The sequence below is a fragment of the Ranitomeya variabilis genome, chromosome 4 (assembly GCF_051348905.1).
Source record: "Ranitomeya variabilis isolate aRanVar5 chromosome 4, aRanVar5.hap1, whole genome shotgun sequence".
Lineage (NCBI taxonomy): Eukaryota > Metazoa > Chordata > Amphibia > Anura > Dendrobatidae > Ranitomeya > Ranitomeya variabilis.
Genome location: NC_135235.1, coordinates 238,815,412 through 238,838,980, shown reverse-complemented (window position 1 = coordinate 238,838,980; position 23,569 = coordinate 238,815,412). Strand labels below are relative to the sequence as shown.

General features: G+C 49.6%; 2 protein-coding genes across 2 annotated transcripts; one reads left to right on the top strand and one right to left on the bottom strand.

The window, feature by feature from the left end:
• Positions 1-7,088: 7,088 nt before the first annotated feature.
• On the top strand, positions 7,089-9,980 carry LOC143770603 (claudin-8-like). Its single transcript, XM_077260384.1, has one exon. It carries the CDS (start codon positions 8,539-8,541, stop codon positions 9,253-9,255), a length of 717 nt encoding a protein of 238 aa, XP_077116499.1. The 5' UTR covers positions 7,089-8,538; the 3' UTR covers positions 9,256-9,980.
• Positions 9,981-19,946: 9,966 nt separating this feature from the next.
• On the bottom strand, positions 19,947-22,165 carry CPLANE2 (ciliogenesis and planar polarity effector complex subunit 2). Its single transcript, XM_077260383.1, has 5 exons — positions 21,798-22,165; positions 20,910-21,062; positions 20,545-20,669; positions 20,331-20,467; positions 19,947-20,240 (listed from the first exon to the last, which is right to left on the bottom strand). The coding sequence occupies exons 1-5, from the start codon at positions 22,078-22,080 to the stop codon at positions 19,973-19,975; spliced, it is 966 nt and encodes a 321-aa protein (XP_077116498.1). The 5' UTR covers positions 22,081-22,165; the 3' UTR covers positions 19,947-19,972.
• Between the last annotated feature and the right edge of the window lie 1,404 nt (positions 22,166-23,569).

Genomic DNA, 23,569 nt, shown 5'->3' with positions numbered 1-23,569 from the left:
GGAAGATGCGCCTATTCTGGCACTTGGCCACTCTCTTCCCACTCCCTGTAGCGGTGGGATATGGGGTAATGAAGGGTTAATGCCACCTTGCTATTGTAAGGTGACATTAAGCCAGATTAATAATGGAGAGGCGTCAATGATGACACCTATCCATTATTAATCCAATTGTCTGAAAGGGTTAAAAAACACACACACACATTATTAAAAATTATTTTAATGAAATAAACACACAGGTTGTTTTAGTATTTTATTGCTCTCTCAATCCATCAGAACACCCTCGCTTGGCAAAATAATAAACGCACAAGATACATACCTTCTGATGAACTGTCAGGTCCCACGAAGTAATCCATCTGAAGGGGTTAATTATTTGACAGGCAGGAGCTGCGCTAAAGCACTCGCTTGTGTCTGTAATCCCCGGGTGATGAAGGAAATCTGAGTGATCTGTACTTACATTGAGTTGCGGTGAGGCGCCCTCTGGTGGATGAACTCGTATGAACTCGAGCGTGGGAACTTTTGCAAGGCTGCAGTTCATGAGAACATCCACCAGAGGGCGCCTCACCGCAACTCAATGTAAGTACAGATCACTCAGATTTCCTTCATCACCCGGGGATTACAGACATGAGCGAGTGCTTTAGCGCAGCTCCTGCCTGTCAAATAATTAACCCCTTCAGATGGATTACTTCGTGGGACCTGACAGTTCATCAGAGAGGGTATGTATCTTGTGCGTTTATTATTTTGCCAAGCGAGGGTGTTCTGATGGATTGAGAGAGCAATAAAATACTAAAACAACCTGTGTGTTTATTTCATTAAAATAATTTTTAATAATGTGTGTTTGTGTGTGTGTGTGTGTGTGTGTGTGTGTGTGTGTGTGTGTGTGTGTGTGTGTGTGTGTGTGTGTGTGTGTGGTTTTTTTAACCCTTTCAGACAATTGGATTAATAATGGATAGGTGTCATCATTGACGCCTCTCCATTATTAATCTGGCTTAATGTCACCTTACAATAGCAAGGTGACATTAACCCTTCATTACCCCATATCCCATCGCTACAGGGAGTGGGAAGAGAGAGGCCAAGTGCCAGAATAGGCGCATCTTCCAGATGTGCCTTTTCTGGGGTGGCTGGGGGCAGATGTTTTTAGCCACGGGGGGGCCAATAACCATGGACCCTCTCCTGGCTATTAATATCTGCCCTCAGTCACTGGCTTTACCATTCTGGCGGAGAAAATTGCGCGGGAGCCCACGCCAATTTTTTCCGCCATTTAACCCTTTATTTGCGCAGCTACAGCGCCCACATTTTGCACATACACACTACTAACATTAGTAGTGTGGAATATGCAAAAAAAAAGGGGGATATGACATGGTTTACTGTATGTAAACCATGTCTCATATCCTGTCGGGTTTAGGCAGGAGAAATGAAAAGCCGGCAATTGAATTACCGGCTTTTCACTAACACCGCTGCTATTTCTCGCAAGTCACACTGCTAGTCCGTGTAGAATCCGTATTTTTCTCGCCCCCATAGACTTTCATTGGCGTATTATTTGCGCAATACGCTGACAAACGCAGCATGCTGCGATTTTGTACGGCCGTAGAACGCCGTATATTACGGATCCGTAATATACGGCTGATAGGACGAGACCCATTGAGAAGCATTGTGCCGTATGTTATGCGAGTTTTACGCACGTAGTTTCTGCGCTCTTACGTCCATAAAACTCGCATGTGTGACGGCGGCCTAACTCAACAGAAATTTTTTTTCAAATTGTTCCCCAGTGTTATCGGATGTTATGGAGCAGTGGTTGCCGGATTATCGGACGTTATGGTGGAGTGGATGCCGGATTATCGGACATTATGAAGCAGAGGCTGTCGGATTATCGGACGTTATGGAGCAGTGGTTGCCGGATTATCGGATGTTATGGAGCAGTGGATGCCGGATTATCGGACGTTATGGAGCAGTGGTTGCTGGATTATCGGATGTTATGGAGCAGTGGTTGCCGGATTATCGGACGTTATGGAGCAGAGGCTATCAGATTATCGGACGTTATGGAGCAGAGGCTGTCGGATTATCGGACATTATGGAGCAGTGGTTGCCGGATTATCGGACGTTATGGAGCAGTGGTTGCCAGATTATCAGACGTTATGGAGCAGAGGCTGTCGGATTATCGGACATTATGGAGCAGTGGTTGCCGGATTATCGGACGTTATGGAGCAGTGGTTGCTGGATTATCGGACGTTATGGAGCAGAGGCTGTCGGATTATCGGATGTTATGGAGCAGTGGTTGCCGGATTATCGGATGTTATGGAGCAGTGGTTGCCGGATTATTGGACGTTATGGAGCAGAGGCTGTCAGATTTTTGGACGTTATGGAGCAGAGGCTGTCAGATTATCGGACGTTATGGAGCAGTGGTTGCTGGATTATCGGACATTATGGAGCAGAGGCTGTCGGATTATCGGATGTTATGGAGCAGTGGTTGCTGGATTATCGGACGTTATGGAGCAGAGGCTGTCGGATTATCGGATGTTATGGAGCAGTGGTTGCTGGATTATCGGATGTTATGGAGCAGTGGTTGCCGGATTATCGGACGTTATGGAGCAGAGGCTGTCGGATTATCGGACGTTATGAAGCAGAGGCTGTCGGATTATCGGACGTTATGGAGCAGTGGTTGCCGGATTATCGGACGTTATGGAGCAGAGGCTGTCGGATTATCGGACATTATGGAGCAGTGGTTGCCGGATTATCGGACGTTATGGAGCAGAGGCTGTCGGATTATCGGACATTATGGAGCAGTGGTTGCCGGATTATCGGACGTTATGGAGCAGACGCTGTCGGATTTCCGGCACTGGTATTGCAGTGACACCCGTTGCCTCCTCTCCGCCCCGTGGCTCGGCACCTCCATTGTTCCCGTTTCTGGGTGACTACGCCCGTCGCTGGATTCTTGCCCTCCCGCTGTTGTATGCAGGAATCTGCCGGCAGGAATGTCGTCCTCCACTAATTGCTGCTAACATCTAAATAAATCTCATAAAATGTGATCAGGCGACAAGCTGCAGATCATGGATGGTTCTGGGGCACCGGCCAACTGATCGCGGGGAGAGGTCACTCAGATAACCGGCTGCTTTGTTCTCCCGGAGATAAACTGCCGGCAACGATGTCTCGGAGTCTCCTCATAGAGAACCCAGGAGCTCGGCCGACTGTGTATGGGAGACGAAGAGCTAGCACTCGACTATAGGTAAAGTTCGATGGTGCAAGTGAACGGAGTCAGAGGACCCCTTAGTACTTGAGGAAAAGTCAAATCACTGCACTCATCCTATTAAGTTTTGCTGAAGTAGATAGTTTATTAAAGATGAAGACGAAACAAAAGGGCAATAATATTAACGTTTCGGCCACTCGGTGGCCTTGATCACAATAAAGTGCTGTAACAAAAATAGAGAAAAAGAATTGTATGAACACACAATATATACAGTGCTCAAATATACAATATATACAAAGTTCGCTACAAGAGCTATATACATAATCATGAAAACTATACAGAAAACATGTCAGATATCTATGAGCAATAGACGAGCAGGTAGAGATTATCAGTCTGTGTCGGCGCCTCCCACCTTACCACCAACGCGGGCTCCAGGTTCACGGATCGCGCTCCCCCCTACGCTGGATGTGAGACAACGGATAGATGACAGATAAGTCCAACATGCAGACATATAGTTGTTATATATACTATGTACTCGTTTACAGATCTAAGCAGACACATCCACTCCATACTAGTGGATTTACACAACGCGGAGTTTTTTGCTCCCAAAACCAAACCTCCCCCTTCATTTGTCCCGGCTCCTACGGTCAAAACGATGTACGGACAAACTAAGGTAGAACTACTCTCTGCATGTAAACCCTGATATTCTACCAAGTACCCAGGGGCTATGTATACCCAATACGTGTATTTGTGTTACAGCCAACCTAGTGTATGGCAGATGTCTTAGAACCATATGTACACCGTCCCGGATAACCGTATATTGGACTAAAGGCCTTGCTTTCACAGCTTGGGTAAATACTCTTTTATATATATTTCTAACCCCTATGTACCACTGAATGCGTTACTCCCACAGACTTTTTGAGACTATGTACCGTACATTAAAGAAAGATGGTGAGAGTACTTGGGTCATTAAATGTATTAACATACACTAACCGGCCACTTTATTAGGTACACCATGCTAGTAACGGGTTGGACCCCCTTTTGCCTTCAGAACTGCCTCAATTCTTCGTGGCATAGATTCAACAAGGTGCTGGAAGCATTCCTCAGAGATTTTGGTCCATATTGACATGATGGCATCACACAGTTGCCGCAGATTTGTCGGCTGCACATCCCAAAGATGCTCCATACAAGGCAGGATGGATCCATGCTTTCATGTTGTTTACGCCAAATTCTGACCCTACCATCCGAATGTCGCAGCAGAAATCGAGACTCATCAGACCAAGCAACGTTTTTCCAATCTTCTACTGTCCAATTTCGATGAGCTTGTACAAATTGTAGCCTCAGTTTCCTGTTCTTAGCTGAAAGGAGTGGTACCCGGTGTGATCTTCTGCTGCTGTAGCCCATCTGCCTCAAAGTTCGACGCACTGTGCGTTCAGAGATGCTCTTAGGCCTACCTTGGTTGTAACGGGTGGCGATTTGAGTCACTGTTGCCTTTCTATCAGCTCGAACCAGTCTGCCCATTCTCCTCTGACCTCTGGCATCAACAAGGCATTTCCGCCCACAGAACTGCCGCTCACTGGATTTTTTTTCTTTTTCGGACCATTCTCTGTAAACCCTAGAGATGGTTGTGCGTGAAAATCCCAGTAGATCAGCAGTTTCTGAAATACTCAGACCAGCCCTTCTGGCACCAACAACCATGCCACGTTCAAAGGCACTCGAATCACCTTTCTTCCCCATACTGATGCTCGGTTTGAACTGCAGGAGATTGTCTTGACCATGTCTACATGCCTAAATGCACTGAGTTGCCGCCATGTGATTGGCTGATTAGAAATTAAGTGTTAACAAGAAGTTGGACAGGTGTACCTAATAAAGTGGCCAGTGAGTGTATACTGTAACATAACGACATATATACTTCTTCTCATGTTCTCCTATCACCTTTGAACAGCGAAAAACGGGGCCTTCTCCACTTATGAATATAGTAGAATACTTTAATATCACATGACGGAATACGAACAACCACAAAGGGTACGTGAATCTGTCTTTACCTCCTGTACCATACGATTTATAGTCTCTCCTTAGATTTGTACTCAACTCTCGGTAAACCATGCCTTGTTTTATGTCCCACTATCTAACATAGGTCGCAGGATTGTGATAATCTCTACCTGCTCGTCTATTGCTCATAGATATGACATGTTTTCTGTATAGTTTTCATGATTATGTATATAGCTCTTGTAGCGAACTTTGTATATATTGTATATTTGAGCACTGTATATATTGTGTGTTCATACAATTCTTTTTCTCTATTTTTGTTACAGCACTTTATTGTGATCAAGGCCACCGTGTGGCCGAAACGTTAATATTATTGCCCTGTTGTTTCGTCTTCATCTTTAATAAACTATCCACTTCAGCAAAACTTAATTGGATGAGTGCAGTGATTTGACTTTTCCTTGTGTATGGGAGACGGCCCAGATGGCGGCCGGCGGAGGACGGGGTGACCGCCATCCACTGCTGCCTGCACCGCTGGTCCCCGCTCCCATACATCCTGGTCATTTCCACGCTCCCTGGATCCCTCCTTACACAGGAAGGACGTTCCCCACATCTCCCACTCTGAGCCTGATGAAGGGTTATGGCCCGAAATGTTCGTAGGGTGTGTGCCCATGATCCGGAACTAGCAGCACATGTCTGCTGCCGGCTATTGAACGCAGGTGATTCCGCATGTATTCATTGACTCGTGCGGATTCACCAATACATTTTTTGAAATCTCATGCACTGTGCTGTAACATCTGGATGCTGCGAGTTGGACGCTGCACAAGTACAGAGCGTCTGACCCGCAGCGCTTACTGACCGTGTGCACCTACCCTTATACTTCCCCTTGTGGGGTAATAATGGTTTTGGAGATGAGGGGGAAAAAATAAAAAACATTCAAAAAGCGTTTCTCTATTCCTGGTGTAATATTCCTTTATCACTATTCATTTTCTGCATACCGGTCTCAGTCCTTTACTCGAGTGCTCGGATCAAGTCTAAAGCTTTAGGCAGTAGCCTGAAGACTGGGCCCAAGGACTGAAACTGAGATTAGGATCTGTAGATTGGATCTAATGACTGGAGCCACAGAATCTGTCCTGACGATTTTATGCAAAGCCCGAGAACTGGACTCAGAACTGCAGATGGGGTTAGGACCTGAAGACTGGACCAAAGAATATACCCAAGGACTAAATGCACTGCCTGGATCTAAGAGAGGGACCTGAGGAATTGATGTGAGAACTGGACTAAACCCAATGGGATTCAAACCCTATAGTTGAAAATTGAACCCTAGTACCAGAGCGGAGAACTGAGACTGAGGACTTGTGACCTGGGGATCTGACCCAAGGAGTGGGAAGACGACGCAGAGCTGAGGGCTGGAATAGTAGCATGGACCCGAGGACTGGATCCCTAGATGAGATCTGAGGATTGGAATTGTGACATGGACCCGATAACTAGACTGGAGATGAGGAATGGACCCGTAGACTAGATATAAGAGATGGAATTGTGACATGGACCCAAGGAGTAGACTGGAACTGAAGACTGGACCCCTAGACAAGATCTGGGGGCTGGAATTGTGGCATGGACCAGAGGACTAGGCTGGAGCTGAGGACTGGACCCCTAGACGAGATCTGAGGACTGGAATTGCGGCATGGACCTGAGGACTAGACTGGAGATGAGACTGGAACCCTAGACGAGAGCTGAGGGCTGGAATTTTGGCATGGACCAGAGCACTAGACTGGAGCTGAGGACTGGACCCATAGCCGAGATCCGAGAGCTGGAATTGTGGCATAGACCAGAAGACTAGACTGCAGCTGAGGACTGGACCCCTAGATGAGATCTGAGGGCTGGAATTGTGGCATGGACCTGAGGACTAGACTGAAGCTGAGGACTGGACCCCAAGACGATTTCTGGGGGCTGGAATTGTGACATGGACCTGAGGACTAGACTGGAGCTGAGGACTGGACCCCTAGACGATTTCTGGAGGCTGGAATTGTGACATGGACCTGAGGATTAGACTGAAGCTGAGGACTGGACCCCTGGACGAGATCTGAGGGCTGGAATTTCGGCATGGACCCGAGGAGTAGACTAAAGCTGAGGACTGGATCCCTGGACGAGATCTGAGGGCTGGAATTGTGGATTATACTGGAGCTGAGGACTGGACCCCTGGACGAGATCTGAGGACTGGAATTGCGGCATGGACCTGAGGACTAGACTGGAGATGAGACTGGAACCCTAGACGAGAGCTGAGGGCTGGAATTTTGGCATGGACCAGAGCACTAGACTGGAGCTGAGGACTGGACCCATAGCCGAGATCCGAGAGCTGGAATTGTGGCATAGACCAGAAGACTAGACTGCAGCTGAGGACTGGACCCCTAGATGAGATCTGAGGGCTGGAATTGTGGCATGGACCTGAGGACTAGACTGAAGCTGAGGACTGGACCCCAAGACGATTTCTGGGGGCTGGAATTTTGACATGGACCTGAGGACTAGACTGGAGCTGAGGACTGGACCCCTAGACGATTTCTGGAGGCTGGAATTGTGACATGGACCTGAGGATTAGACTGAAGCTGAGGACTGGACCCCTGGACGAGATCTGAGGGCTGGAATTTCGGCATGGACCCGAGGAGTAGACTGAAGCTGAGGACTGGATCCCTGGACGAGATCTGAGGGCTGGAATTGTGGATTATACTGGAGCTGAGGACTGGACCCTTGGACGAGATCTGAGGGCTAGAATTGTGGCATGGACCTGAGGACTAGAGTGAAGCTGAGGACTGGACCCCTGGACGAGATCTGAGGGCTGGAATTGTGGCATGGACCTGAGGACTATACTCAAGCTGAGGACTGGAACTGTAGACCAGATCTGAGCGTCATTGATCTAGGAGACCACTTGTGGCTGTGGTGCTGATTTTGGAGCTGCTTCTTTACAATCTTCAGCTACTAATATTTTGCTTCCCTCCCGCTGATCCTGGGGATTATTCATGAGGTTCCCGCCCTGCATTGCCTGAAGAAAATTCCTGACAATTATCAATTCTCCTAGAGCTGAAAACAAAGAGATTAACAATAGTGAAGACCCTGTGGCCTCTGCACGTGTGATGGGGAACTTAGGGAGTTGCTTAGGTCCTGGCCCCTTCTCCTTCTCATGGACCCTGTCTCCCGTGGCCTCTATTGTGTGAGATAATTGGTGTCCTCATTCTGTAGAGTAGTCATCATCCCGACATTCCTCCCATTGTCTCCAGCACGTGACCTGATGTATAAGTTTGTGGCACTGGACGGGGCAGTTCAGTCGCTTCTGGAAGCTCGTGCTCCGTATCTGAAGGAAAGTCTCCTACCTGACAGCCATGATCTGCTGCCTGCTCCACATTATCGGCCTCCTCTGCGGAGCCATCGGTATGATCCTCACCTGGATCGTGACCATCATGCCTTACTGGAGGCTGGTTGTCCTGGCCGAGAACAACGACCTGGTCATTGATGGCGGCCGGATTGACGGTGAGTGGATCAGCCGCTGGGATGGGCTGTGGCTCACGTGTCTGAAGCAGTTCAGGATAAGTATGGAATGCGACAACTATGGCTCCATGGTGTCCCTCACCGCTGACCTGAAAGCTGCCCGCATCTTCATGAGCTTCGCCGTTGCCATGTCTGTCCTCGCCTTCATATTCTCCATCATCGGCTTCATTCTCACCCAGTGCTGCCGATGCGACGACAAAGACAGTGAGCGCAATTGCTTCACCCTGACCGCCGGACTCCTGTACTTCCTCAGCACTGTCCTCGTCCTCATCCCCGTCATCTGGACTACGGTTAACATCTCGCGCCGCGCCTATGATGCTTCATTTACCCGGGGAGCAGTGCGGATCGAGATCGGACAAGCTCTGCTGCTGGCGTGGCCCAATATCATCTTCCTCCTGGGCGGGGGGATAATGCTGAGCTGCCTCTGCTGCTTCTGCGCAATGAGCACCTGCTGCACCAGGGAACCCTACAAACAACGGACCGCTGCATGCAAGCCGTACGCAGCCAAAGAGGAGCGAGTCAGCTGCAGCCCCCGCATGGAGTACCTATAAGGACAGCAGAAAACGCAGCCTTGGACCCACCGAAGTCATCTGTCAGCTGTACAGGTGGAGCAGAATGGATTGCAGCTCTGCTAAGTCAATGCACGGGTTGGACTCAAATTTGGACTGCAGCGGGTGGTTGGGCCCAAGGGTCTTCTGAGCTCCGAATATCCCCTCATACTGCGGCTGAGACAGTTGTGGACCAGCCGCCATTGTGACATGTCATGTATTCAGTACCGTGCCTGTAACTGTGCGGCGATTACCATCTGTCCACCCATAATACTGTGGACTATAGATGTGGCCCCTCGGGGCCCAGGATCCGCAATGTGTATTACCATCATGTGATTATATGGACTGACCCGTCATTTTATGTCTTATGGTGGACTGTAGGGGGGCATCGCTCATGGCCGTCACCCCCACTGTGACCAGGGTCAGCCGCCAGGAGCCGCGGCGTCGACGCATCACTACATGTCTCTATTCTGTAAAACATCTGCTGCTTCCTGGAAACCATCAACAAGTAGGTGACTGGCTGATACCTGCGACATCTCAGTACAGCCACATGGTAAGGCCAGCAGCTGACGGCCACCAGTCTACTACTGCCCGGTGGAAGTGGCCGATAACAGGAAGCAATAGACGTTATTTCTAATCATTATTACTTGCCCCCCCCCCCATCATGTAACAATTTATTTATTTCTGTGGTTATTATGTACTGGAATGTAATAGCATTAAAGTTGATGAGAGAAGTAGTCCTGTGTCCGGTGGAGTTGTTCTTATGTCCCAACAAGCTACATGATTAAAGAAAGACATCAGAAAATATTCCCTGATCACCGCCGTATACTGGGAGTCACTCTCCGTTTTAGGCCACGTTCAGTCTTTTACATCAGTATTTGTAACCAGGAGAAGAACAATCCGGACCGGTAGAATAGAAACCCATCACCACTCCTGTAGTATCTCACATTCCTGGCTTCAGCTACAAATAATTATGTAAAATACTGAACGTGGCCTTAGTCATATACTCTGCAAATCTGACCTTCATGGAAGAGCGGCAAGACGAAAGAAAGCCATAAGAAGTCACACGTGGGGGGCACAGTGAGGATGTAGAGGAAGGGGCCCTGGTCAGATGAGACCAAAATGCTATGGATGGTGGAAAACTAACCCTGCACAAAAACCTGAAAACACCATCCCCACCATCACACATGATGGGTGCAACATCTTGCTGTGGGAAGGCTTTTCTTCAGCAGGGGCAGGGAAGCTGGTCAGAGGTGACGGGAGGATGGATGGAGATAAATATAGGACAATCCTGGAGAAAAACCTGATAGAGACTGCAGAAGACATGATACTAGTGTATAGGTTCACTTTCCAGCAGGACAACAACCCTCAACATCCTGGCGAGCTACAATGGAGGGTGTAGATAAGAGCATATTCCTGTGTGTGATCAGCGCAGTCACCGTCCAGACCCAAATCCCAGAGAATCTGAGACAAGACGTGAAAATTCCTGATCACAGACGTCTCCATCCAATGTCACGGAGCAAAGGGACAAAAATGTCACCTCTAGATGTGCAAGAGACAGACCCCAAAGACTGCAGCAAAGAAAGGAGTGGTACTGTGCAGTGTGTGTATATACAGGACAGGAGGAGCGGTACTGTGCAGTGTGTGTATATACAGGACAGGAGGAGCGGTACTGTGCAGTGTGTGTATATACAGGACAGGAGGAGCGGTACTGTCCAGTGTGTGTGTGTGTATATATATATATATATATATATATATATATATATATATACACACACACACACACACACACACACACACACACACACACACACACACACAGGACAGGAGGAGCGGTACTGTGCAGTGTATATATACAGGAGGAGCGGTACTGTGCAGTGTATATATACAGGACAGGAGGAGGGGTACTGTGCAGTGTATATACACAGGACAGGAGGAGCGGTACTGTGCAGTATATACACAGGACAGGAGGAGCGGTACTGTGCAGTGTATATACACAGGACAGGAGGAGCGGTACTGTGCAGTGTATATACACAGGACAGGAGGAGCGGTACTGTGCAGTGTATATATACAGGACAGGAGGAGGGGTACTGTGCAGTGTATATATACAGGACAGGAGGAGCGGTACTGTGCAGTATATACACAGGACAGGAGGAGCGGTACTGTGCAGTGTATATACACAGGACAGGAGGAGCGGTACTGTGCAGTGTATATACACAGGACAGGAGGAGCGGTACTGTGCAGTGTATATACACAGGACAGGAGGAGCGGTACTGTGCAGTGTATATATACAGGACAGGAGGAGTGGTACTGTGCAGTGTATATACACAGGACAGGAGGAGCGGTACTGTGCAGTGTATATACACAGGACAGGAGGAGTGGTACTGTGCAGTGTATATATACAGGACAGGAGGAGCGGTACTGTGCAGTGTATATATACAGGACAGGAGGAGCGGTACTGTGCAGTGTATATATACAGGACAGGAGGAGCGGTACTGTGCAGTGTATATATACAGGACAGGAGGAGCGGTACTGTGCAGTGTATATATACAGGACAGGAGGAGCGGTACTGCAGTGTATATATACAGGATAGGAGGCGTGGTGCTGCTGTGCAGTGTATATATACAGGACAGGAGGAGTGGTACTGTGCAGTGTATATATACAGGAGGAGTGGTACTGTGCAGTGTATATATACAGGAGGAGTGGTACTGTGCAGTGTATATATACAGGACAGGAGGAGTGGTACTGTGCAGTGTATATATACAGGACAGGAAGGAGGAGCGGTACTGTGCAGTGTATATATACAGGACAGGAGGAGCGGTACTGTACAGTGTATATATATATACACTCACTGGCCACTTTATTAGGTACACCTGTCCAACTTCTTGTTAACACTTAATTTCTAATCAGCCAATCACATGGCGGCAACTCAGTGCATTTAGGCATGTAGACATGGTCAAGACAATCTCCTGCAGTTCAAACCGAGCATCAGTATGGGGAAGAAAGGTGATTTGAGTGCCTTTGAACGTGGCATGGTTGTTGGTGCCAGAAGGGCTGGTCTGAGTATTTCAGAAACTGCTGATCTACTGGGATTTTCACGCACAACCATCTCTAGGGTTTACAGAGAATGGTCCGAAAAAGAAAAAAAATCCAGTGAGCGGCAGTTCTGTGGGCGGAAATGCCTTGTTGATGCCAGAGGTCAGAGGAGAATGGGCAGACTGGTTGGAGCTGATAGAAAGGCAACAGTGACTCAAATCGCCACCCGTTACAACCAAGGTAGGCCTAAGAGCATCTCTGAACGCACAGTGCGTCGAACTTTGAGGCAGATGGGCTACAGCAGCAGAAGACCACACCGGGTACCACTCCTTTCAGCTAAGAACAGGAAACTGAGGCTACAATTTGTACAAGCTCATCGAAATTGGACAGTAGAAGATTGGAAAAACGTTGCTTGGTCTGATGAGTCTCGATTTCTGCTGCGACATTCGGATGGTAGGGTCAGAATTTGGCGTAAACAACATGAAAGCATGGATCCATCCTGCCTTGTATGGAGCATCTTTGGGATGTGCAGCCGACAAATCTGCGGCAACTGTGTGATGCCATCATGTCAATATGGACCAAAATCTCTGAGGAATGCTTCCAGCACCTTGTTGAATCTATGCCACGAAGAATTGAGGCAGTTCTGAAGGCAAAAGGGGTCCAACCCGTTACTAGCATGGTGTACCTAATAAAGTGGCCGGTGAGTGTATATATATATATACAGGAGGAGTGGTACTGTGCAGTGTATATACAGGACAGGAGGAGCGGTACTGTGCAGTGTATATATACAGGAGTGATACTGTGCAGTGTATACAGTTGTGGCCAAAAGTATTGACACCCCTGCAATTCTGTCAGATAATACTCAGTTTCTTCCTGAATATTATTGCAATCACAAATTATTTGTTATTATTATCTTCATTTAATTTGTCTTAACCCCTTAGTGATGGAGCCAAATTTTTAAAATCTGACCAGTGTCACTTTATGTGGTATTAAATCTGGAACGCTTCAACATATCCTAGTGATTTTGACATTGTTTTTTCGTGACACATTATACTTTATGATAATGGTAAATTTAGGTCAATATGTTTAGCGTTTATTTATAAAAAATATCAGAACTTTGAGAAAAATGTCAAAAAATTAGCAATTTTCAAACTTTGAATGATTATCCCTTTAATCCAGATAGTCATACCACAGCAAAATATCAATAAATAACATATCCCACATGTCTGCTTTACATCAGCACCATTTGTAAAATGTTATTTTATTAGTAATTTAGGTTTCAAAATGTAGCAGTAATTTTTCATTTTTTCAAGGAAATTTACAAAATTTATTGTTTTAGGGACCTATCCATGTTTGAAGTGCCTTTTGGGGTCCTATATATTGGGACACCCCCAAAAGTTATACCATTTTAAAAACAGAACCCCCTGACAATGAAAACTGCAGTCAGGTAGTTTACTATCCCTTCAGGTAATTTTCAGGAATTAATGCAAAGTGGCATAACACAAATGAAAATGTGTATTTTTACCACCTAAATGCCGCTAACTTCTGAACAGGCCGCTACAGCCGTCAGACTCTGAGGCCACTATTTGGTCATGAATTGCCACAGCAAACATCAGGACCACACAATCATGACCTGAGGACACCAATTGGGATAAAGAGGAAGCCCCCACACTCTGTTAACCATTTATATGATGTAGTCATTATTGACAGCAGCATCTAAGGGGTTAAACAGATTTGGATGGTGCAAACACTGATGGTGGCTGATAGAGCAAGTTGTCAGCTATAGTGTACAGTCGACAGCTCCTGGATTATTACCTGTATGGGGATGCTATTCTCTTATACCTCAAGTCAGTTAAGACGTATTGGCGGTCATTAAAGGGTTAAATGAAAACACACTAAAAGAATTGTCCTAAAGCCAAATTGGATATAATTCCACACCAAACATAAAAAAGGGGGTGGACAAAAGTATTGGCACTGTTGGAAAAATCATGTGATGCTTCTCCAATTTGTGTAATTAACAGCACCTGTAACTTACCTGTGGCACCTAACAGGAGTTGGCAATAACTAAATCACACTTGCAGCCAGTTTACATGGATTAAAGTTGACTCAACCTCTGTCCTGTGTCCTTGTGTGTACCACATTGAGCATGGAGAAAAGAAAGAAGACCAAAGAACTGTCTGAGGACTTGAGAAACCAAATTGTGAGGAAGCATGAGTAATCTCAAGGCTACAAGTCCATCTCCAAAGACCTGAATGTTCCTGTGTCTACCGTGCGCAGTGTCATCAAGAAGTTTAAAGCCCATCGCACTGTGGCTAACCTCCCTAGATGTGGACGGAAAAGAAAAATTGACAAGAGATTTCAACGCAAGATTGTGCGGATGTTGGATAAAGAACCTCGACTTAGGCTACTTTCACACTAGCGTCGGGAACAACCCGTCGCTGCGCGTCGGGCCGACGTTCCCGACGCTAGTGTGGTCTCCGCCGCACAACGGGGGCAGCGGATGCATATTTCCCACGCATCCGCTGCCCCATTGTGATGTGCGGGGAAGTGCGGGGAGGTGGGGGCGGAGTTCCGACTGCGCATGCGCGGTCGGAAAAAGCGGACCGTCGGGAGCAAAAAACGTTACATGTAACGTTTTTTTCTCCCGACGGACCGCTACCATACGCCCAAACGCCGCCAAACGCATTCACCGTTTGGAAATGCGTCGCAAATGCGTCGCAAATGCGTCGCTAATGTTACTCTATGACGAAACAACGTATCCAGCAAAAACTTTTGCTGGATGCGGCGTTTCGCAAAAACGACGCATTTGCGACGTATTGCAGTTAACGCTAGTGTGAAAGTAGCCTAACATCCAAACAAGTTCAAGCTGCCCTGCACTCCGAGGGTACAACAGTGTCAACCCGTACTATCCGTCGGTGTCTGAATGAAAAGGGACTGTATGGGAGGAGACCCAGGAAGACCCAACTTCTTACCCCGAGACATAAAAAAGCCAGGCTGGAGTTTGCCAAAACTTACCTGAAAAAGCCTAAAACGTTTTGGAAGAATGTTCTCTGGTCAGATGAGACAAAAGTAGAGCTTTTTGGGCAAAGGCATCAACAGAGTTTACAGGAGAAAAAAAGAGGCATTCAAAGAAAAGAACACTGTCCCTACAGTCAAACATGGCGGAAGTTCCCTGATGTTTTGGGGTTGTTTTTCTCCCTCTTGCACTGGACTGCTTGACCGTGTGCATGGCATTATGAAGTCAGAAGACTACCAACAAATTTTACAGCATAATGTAGGGCCCAGTGTGAGAAAGCTGGGTTTCCCTCAGAGGTCATGGGTCTTCCAGCAGGACAATGACCCAAAACACACTTCAAAAAGCACTAGAAAATGGTTTGAGAGAAAGCACTGGGGACTAAGGTGGCCAGCAATGAGTCCAGACCTGAGTCCCATAGAACACCTGTGGAGAGATCTAAAAATGGCAGTTTAGAGAAGGCACCCTTCAAATATCAGGGACCTGGAGCAGTTTGCCAAAGAAGAATGGTCTAAAATTCCAGCAGAGCATTGTAAGAAACTCATTGATAGTTACCGGAAGCGGTTGGTCGCAGTTATTTTGGCTAAAGGTTGTGCAACCAAGTATTAGGCTGAGGGTGCCAATACTTTTGTCTGGCCCATTTTTGGAGTTTTGTGTGAAATGATCAATGTTTTGCCTTTTGCTTCTTTCTCTTTTGTGTTTTTTCATTTAAGACAAATTAAATGAAGATAATACCAAAGAATTTGCGTTTGCAATCATTTTCAGGAAGAAACGGAGTATTATCTGACAGAATTGCAGGGCTGTCAATACTTTTGGCCACAACTGTATATACAGGAGGAGTGGTACTGTGCAGTGTATATAGGCATGGTCAAAAGTATTGGCACCCTTGAAATTTTCCCAAGAAAATTTTTAGAATTACATATTTTGTTATACACAGGTTTATTTCCTTTGTGTGTATTGGAACAACACACAAAAAAAGAAAAAAAAAAATTATAAATTGGACATAGTTTCACCTAAAATCCCCAAAAAGGGCCAGACAAAATTGTTGGCACCTTTCCAAAATTGTGGGTACTCAACTTTGTTTCAGGCATGTGATGCTCGTTCACCCTCTCCTGTGGCAAGGAACAGGTGTGGGCAATATGAAAATCACACCTGAAACCAGATAAAAAAGGGAGAAGTTGCCTCAATCTTTGCATTGTGTGTGTCACGCTAAGCGCGGAGAACAGAAACAGGAGAAGAGGACTCTGCGAGGACCAAAAGTCTTGAACAATATCAGCAATCTCCAGAGACCTTGATGTTCCTTTGTCCCCAGTGCACAACATAATCCAGATGTTTACAACCCATGACGCCTCAGCTAATCTCCCTAGACGTGACGGCAGAGAATAATTGATGAAAGGTTGCAACACAGGATCGTCCGGATGGTGAATAAACAGCCACAGTCAAGAAATTCCAGCTTTCCTGCAGGCTCAGGGTGCATCAGAGTCAGCACAAACTATCCATCCACAAGTGAATAAAAGAAAAGTTATGGGAGGAGACCCACGAGGACCTCACTGCTGACACAGAGACATAAAGCTAGACTAAAATTTGCCAAAATGTACGCAAGTCAAAGTCCTTCTGGGAAAGCATCTTGTGGAGAGATGAGACCAAGATAAAGCTTTTTGGTAAAGCACATCATTCTCCTGTTTATCAAAAACGGAGTGAGGCCTACAAAGAAAAGAACACGGTACCTACAGTCAGACATAGTGGAGGGTCAGAGATGTGTTGGGGCTCTGCTGCTTCTGGCACTTGGTGTCTTGATTGTGTGAAAGGCATCATGAACTCTGAAGATTACCAAAGAATTTTGTGTAGCCATGTAGTGTCCAGTGTCAGAAAGCTGGGTTTGTGTTCTAGGTCATGGGTGTTCCAGCAGGACAATGACCCCAAACATACTTCAAGAAGCCCCCAGAAATGGATGGAAACAAAATGCTGGAGAGTTCTTAAGTGACAGCAATGATCTAAATCCTATTGATCCCCTGTGGAGAGATCTTACAATTACTGTTGGGAGAAGGCGCCTTCATATACGAGAGACCGGGGGCAGCTTACAAAAAAACGGACAAGTCCAAAACTCCAGGTGAGAGGCGCAAGAAGCCTGTGGATTGCAGGGATTCATTCCAAAGGGTGCAGCCAAATATTACGCTGAGGGTGCCACAATTTTGTCTGGACCATTTTTTTTTTTTTTTTTTTGGGGGGGGGGGAAATTACATTTTGCCTTTTCTCTCAGTTTTGTTTGTGCTGTTACTTATTCTCAGGTTTTTTTCCTTTCTGTGTATTGTAAGTGTGCGGAACTGGTTGAATGTTCTGGAGGAAACACGTCATTTTCCTGAAGAATTTCAAGGGTGCCAACACTATCGGCCCTGACTGCACACATGTAGGTGCCACCACTATGGTCCCTGACTGCACACATGGAGGTGCCAACACTGTCGTCCCTGATTGCACACATGTAGGTGCCACCACTATGGTCCCTGACTGCACACATGGAGGTGCCAACACTGTCGTCCCTGATTGCACACATGTAGGTGCCAACACTGCCGCCTCTGACTACACACATGTAGGTGCCAACAGTGTCGCCCCTGACTACACACATGTAGGTGCCAACACTGTCGTCCCTGACTGCACACATGTAGGTGCCAACGCTGTCGCCCCTGACTACACACATGTAGGTGCCAACACTATCCTCCCTGACTGCACACATGTAGGTGCCAACACTATCCTCCCTGACTACATACATGTTAGTGCCAACACTGTCGCCCTTGACTACACACATGTAGGTGCCAACACTGTCGTCCCTGACTGCACACATGTAGGTGCCAACGCTGTCGCCCCTGACTACACACATGTAGGTGCCAACACTATCCTCCCTGACTACATACATGTTAGTGCCAACACTGTCGTCCCTGACTACACACATGTAGGTGACAACAGTGTCGCCCCTGACTACACACATGTAGGTGCCACCACTGTCCTCCCTGACTGCACACATGGAGGTGCCAACACTGTCCTCCCCGGCTGCACACATGGAGGTGCCACCACTGTCCTCCCTGACTGTGCACACATGGAGGTGCTACCACTGTCCTCCCTGACTGCACACATGTAGGTGCCAACACTATCGCTCCTGACTGTACATATGTAGGTGCCAACACTATCGCTCCTGACTGTACATATGTAGGTCAGTGAGATCGCTATGTGGATCACATTCCGGTCGGACGTCTCAGCTGATAGAAATGTCGTCTTTCCACTAATAATTAGATGTTGTTCCTCCTGATACAGAAGATTCTGGCTCTGAGTCACGCCTGTAATGACCGAGTCACCTGAGGGCCCACGGCGGCTCCTGTGTACACAGACGTGATATCCTCCATTGTTCCCAGCAGATAATGATCTGTTTACGTGAAAACAATCACAGCAGCACAGAGGATTACAGGAGACACGGAGCCAACGCAGCGGTGATCACATCTGCAGATGATTGAGGCGGTGTCCTCACCTCCAGGATGCTGCATAGCTTCATACACAGAATGGAGGTCACAGCAGGGGTTAATGACGCCTTAGTCACTGCAGGGGTTAACTACTCCTGAGTCACAGCGGGGGTTAACGACGCCTCAGTCACGGGATCCCGAAGCCTCAGATCGGTGGCTGTAATTCTGAATAAAATGCTAAAACTAAAGTGAAGACTGACACAAAGCAGCTGAGAAGGAGGCGGCGGCAGACACTCAAAGGAAAGCAGAATTCTGGGGGTCCCTCTGAGTCGGTGGAGGGCTCAGGGTGGGTGCAGAATACGGGGGGTCCCTCTGAGCTGGTGGAGGGCTCGGGGTGGATGCAGAATACGGGGGGTCCCTCTGAGCTGGTGGAGGGCTCGGGGTGGGTGCAGAATACGGGGGATCCCTCTGAGCTGGTGGAGGGCTCGGGGTGGGTGCAGAATTCTGGAGGTCCCTCTGAGCTGGTGGAGGGCTCGGGGTGGGTGCAGAATACGGGGGGTCCCTCTGAGCTGGTGGAGGGCTCGGGGTGGGTGCAGAATACGGGGTATCCCTCTGAGCTGGTGGAGGGCTTGGGGTGGGTGCAGATTTCTGGAGGTCCCTCTGAGCTGGTGGAGGGCTCGGGGTGGGTGCAGAATACGGGGTATCCCTCTGAGCTGGTGGAGGGCCCCTCTGAGCTGGTGGAGGGCTCGGGGTGGGTGCAGAATACGGGGTATCCCTCTGAGCTGGTGGAGGGCTCGGGGTGGGTGCAGAATTCTGGAGGTCCCTCTGAGCTGGTGGAGGGCTAGGGGTGGGTGCAGAGTTCTGGGGGTCCCTCTGAGCTGGTGGAGGGCTAGGGGTGGGTGCAGAGTTCTGGGGGTCCATCTGAGCTTGTAGAGGGCTCGGGGTGGGTGCAGAGTTCTGGGGGTCCCTCCGAGCTCGTGGAGGGCTCGGGGTGGGTGCAGAGTACTGGGGGTCCCTCTGAGCTGGTGGAGGCTCGGGGTGGGAGCAGAGCACTGGGGTCCATCTGAGCTGGTGGAGGGCTCCAATGTCATGTAACAATCAGGATTTATGACGGGAGAACGACACGAGCGGCTGATGACGCAAACATGGAGGCGCAGAGCAGAGGACATTCCCAGAATGATGGACACCAGACAATCTCGCAGGTGAAGGATCTATTACAGCATCAGTCACATCCTCCACGGTCGCCATCACTACCGCCGGCCGCCATCCTGCAATCCCCAATGTCGACCAGTCCCGCCGTCACCTGGTCTCTGCGCCAAAGGACCTCAGCCAACCCGTCCAGCACCGGGGCAGCGTCTGCCAGCTCTGCCCACCCATCACCGGCCCGAGCACCACGGATGCTTCTCACCCGCATGACCGGCAGCTGCCACGTCTGCTGGAAGTCACGGATGTCCTGCTCGGTCACGTCCGTGTGCATGAACTGGTCCAGTCTGGCGGGTGGAGGGTTAAGGAATAAACCTGTGCCCCCGGGTGTGATAAATTGTGCACGGCCTGCTCCTCGCGGCTGTGTGGAAGGATACTTGGTGCCGATCACCACGCGCGCCGCCTTCTCTTCGGGGCTCAGCGTCCGGGAGATCAGGGCCGGCACATCCTCAAACGAGGAGCGGTCGGTGAAGGAGAAGAGGAAGAGGACGGCGTCGGCATTCTCCTTACAGGCCTGAGGAGACAGAACTGGAACATCAGTCGGAGACAGCGGAGCACAACCCTCATCATCCGCTCAGCAGCGCCACCTACAGGCAGAATGTGGTCAAACTTCTTCAGCGCAGACTCCCCACAATCCCAGAAGTGGAAGGCGAAAACGATGGGACGATTGCTGTCTGCGGGACGCACCGGCCAGTACACACAGGACGTCTGGATCCCTGAGAGGAAACATTAATAGATTAGGATCAATCTGAACAAGCTAAGCTGCAGTGTAAAGCACGGAGGAGGAACAGACCAGCACCTCTGAGAAAGCAGAAGGTGAATAGCCCAAAAATGCACACTCGAGACAACTGAGCTCACATGTTTTATCAATGGGGGCAGGGGAGTGCAAGACCCCTCTGACAGCAATGATAGTCAGCGTCCCTGATCCATCACCTTCTGTACAATCCAGACCTCACCTGTGGTCTCATGGTGCATGGGGGTCACCTCCAATCCGCAGAGTTTAGCAACCAGGGACGTCTTCCCAACACCACTTTTACCACAGACGAAGATTTTGTAGCTGGCGACATCAGCAGGAAACTGCGGGGGAAGAACCGGCCGCTCTATCAGCCCTGTGCAAATACAAGGATCACAACGGTGTCACCTAAAGAAACCACACAAACCAGCAGAGGGCAGTGCGGGGATAATACAGGAGATGTAATGTTACACAGGGACCAGCAGAGGGCAGTGCGGGGATAATACAGGAGATGTAATGTCACACAGGGACCAGCAGAGGGCAGTGCGGGGATAATACAGGAGATGTAATGTCACACAGGACCAGCAGAGGGCAGTGCGGGGATAATACAGGAGATGTAATGTCACACACAGACCAGCAGAGGGCAGTGCAGGGATAATACAGATGTAATGTCACACAGGGACCAGCAGAGGGCGGTGCGGAGATAATACAGGAGATGTAATGTCACACAGGACCAGCAGAGGGCAGTGCGAGGATAATACAGGGGATGTAATGTCACACACAGACCAGCAGAGGGCAGTGCAGGGATAATACAGATGTAATGTCACACAGGGACCAGCAGAGGGCGGTGCGGAGATAATACAGGAGATGTAATGTCACACAGAGACCAGCAGAGGGCAGTGCGGGGATAATACAGATGTAATGTTAGACAGGGACCAGCAGAGGGCGGTGCGGAGATAATACAGATGTAATGTCACACAGAGACCAGCAGAGGGCAGTGCGGGGATAATACAGATGTAATGTTACACAGGGACCAGCAGAGGGCGGTGCGGGGATAATACAGGAGATGTAATATCACACAAAGAGCAGCAGAGGGCGGTGTCTTAGTTACCGTACGTTCTTCGCTGTCTCTTCCGCAGGACACAGGTCAGATAGTCGCGGCCTTCGGGTGACTGCAGCCAGTCCGTTGTGATCAGACTCTCGGGTTTGCGTACAGGAATCCTGGACATTTTATTGTTCGCACATCCGGGACGCTGCTGTATAATGAGAGCTGTCGCAGGGAATTGACGTTGGCAGTAAGACTCACGTGAATAAGCTGCACCAGTCACGTGATTATGCCGATGACCATTACGGCCACGCCCATTAACGTTAACGAGCGTTACGTCAAGCGTCATGTGCACGTTTCTGCTCTCGCTGTCCCCTAATGTCTCCGCACTGGGAGCCGATAGTAATAATGCAGAAATAATGGCGGAGACCACACGCCACTGGCCCCTCCCCCATAGTCTACTGCCCGGTCACCCCACAGGCTTCTGACACACACACCCCTGCACATAACCCCCCACTTTTTTTGCCCCCGCCCCCCACACATACCTTGCCCCCTCCAACCACACACCGTCCCCCCTCACCACACACAAACAGTCCCCCCTTACACACAAACCGTCCCCTCACTCACACCGTCCCATCGCCACACACCCCCACACACAGTCCCCCCTCGCCACACACCCCCTTGCATACACCGTCCCCCCTCGCCCCACACACACACACTCCCCCCTCACTCCTCCCCCCTTTGACACACACACCGTCCCCCCTCGCCACACACACTCCCCCCTCACCCACACCGTCCCATCTCTACGCACCCCCCCACACACCGTCCCCCCTCGCCCCACACACACACACATTCCCCTCACATGCAAAGTCCCCCCCCTCACATACACCGTCCCCTCCTCGCCCCGCACACACACCGTCCCCCCCACACACCGTCCCACCCTTGCCTCTCACACACCCCCTTCTTCGCCCCTCACAGTCCCCCCTCGCATGCCGTCTCCTCGCCCCACTCCCCCCTCACACACACCGTCTCCCCTTGCCCCCCACACTCCCCTCGCCTGCACACACTCCCCCCCCCCCCCCTCACCGCCCCATCGCCACACATACGCCCCCTCGACCCACACCGTCCCCCCCTCACACAGTCCCCTCCTTGCCACACACACCACTCCTTGCATACACCATCCCCCCCTCGCGCCCCCCCCCTTGCATACACCGTCCCCCCCCTCGCCCCACCCCCTATTCTACTGCCCGGTCACCCCACAGGCTTATGACACACACACACCCCTGCACATAACCCCCCACTCTTTTGCCCCCGCCCCCCACATACGCTGCCACTGCCCCCTCCAACCACACACACCGTACCCCCTTGCCCCGCACTTCCCCCCCCCTCGCCATAGTCCCCTCACACTCCCCTTACACACATACCGTCCCCTCAACCATATTCCCCTCACCCACACCGTCCCATAGCCACACCCCCTCACCACACTCCTCCCTGCATACACCGTCCCCCCTCGCCCCGCACACACACTGTCCCCCCCTCGCATACACCGGCCCTTGCTCGCCCCACACACACACACACATTCCCCTCACCCACACCGTCCCCCCCCCTCACATACACCGGCCCTTGCTCGCGCCCCACACACACATTCCCCTCACCCACACCGTCCCATCGCCACCCACACCGTTCCCCCCTCGCCCACACCCACTGTCCCCTCCTCGTCCCACACACACCGTCCACCTCCACTGTCCCCCCTCACGCCCACCGTCCCACTCCCCCCTTGCATGCACCGTCCACCCCCTCACGCCGAACACCCCCTCCACACACTCCTTTCAGACCGT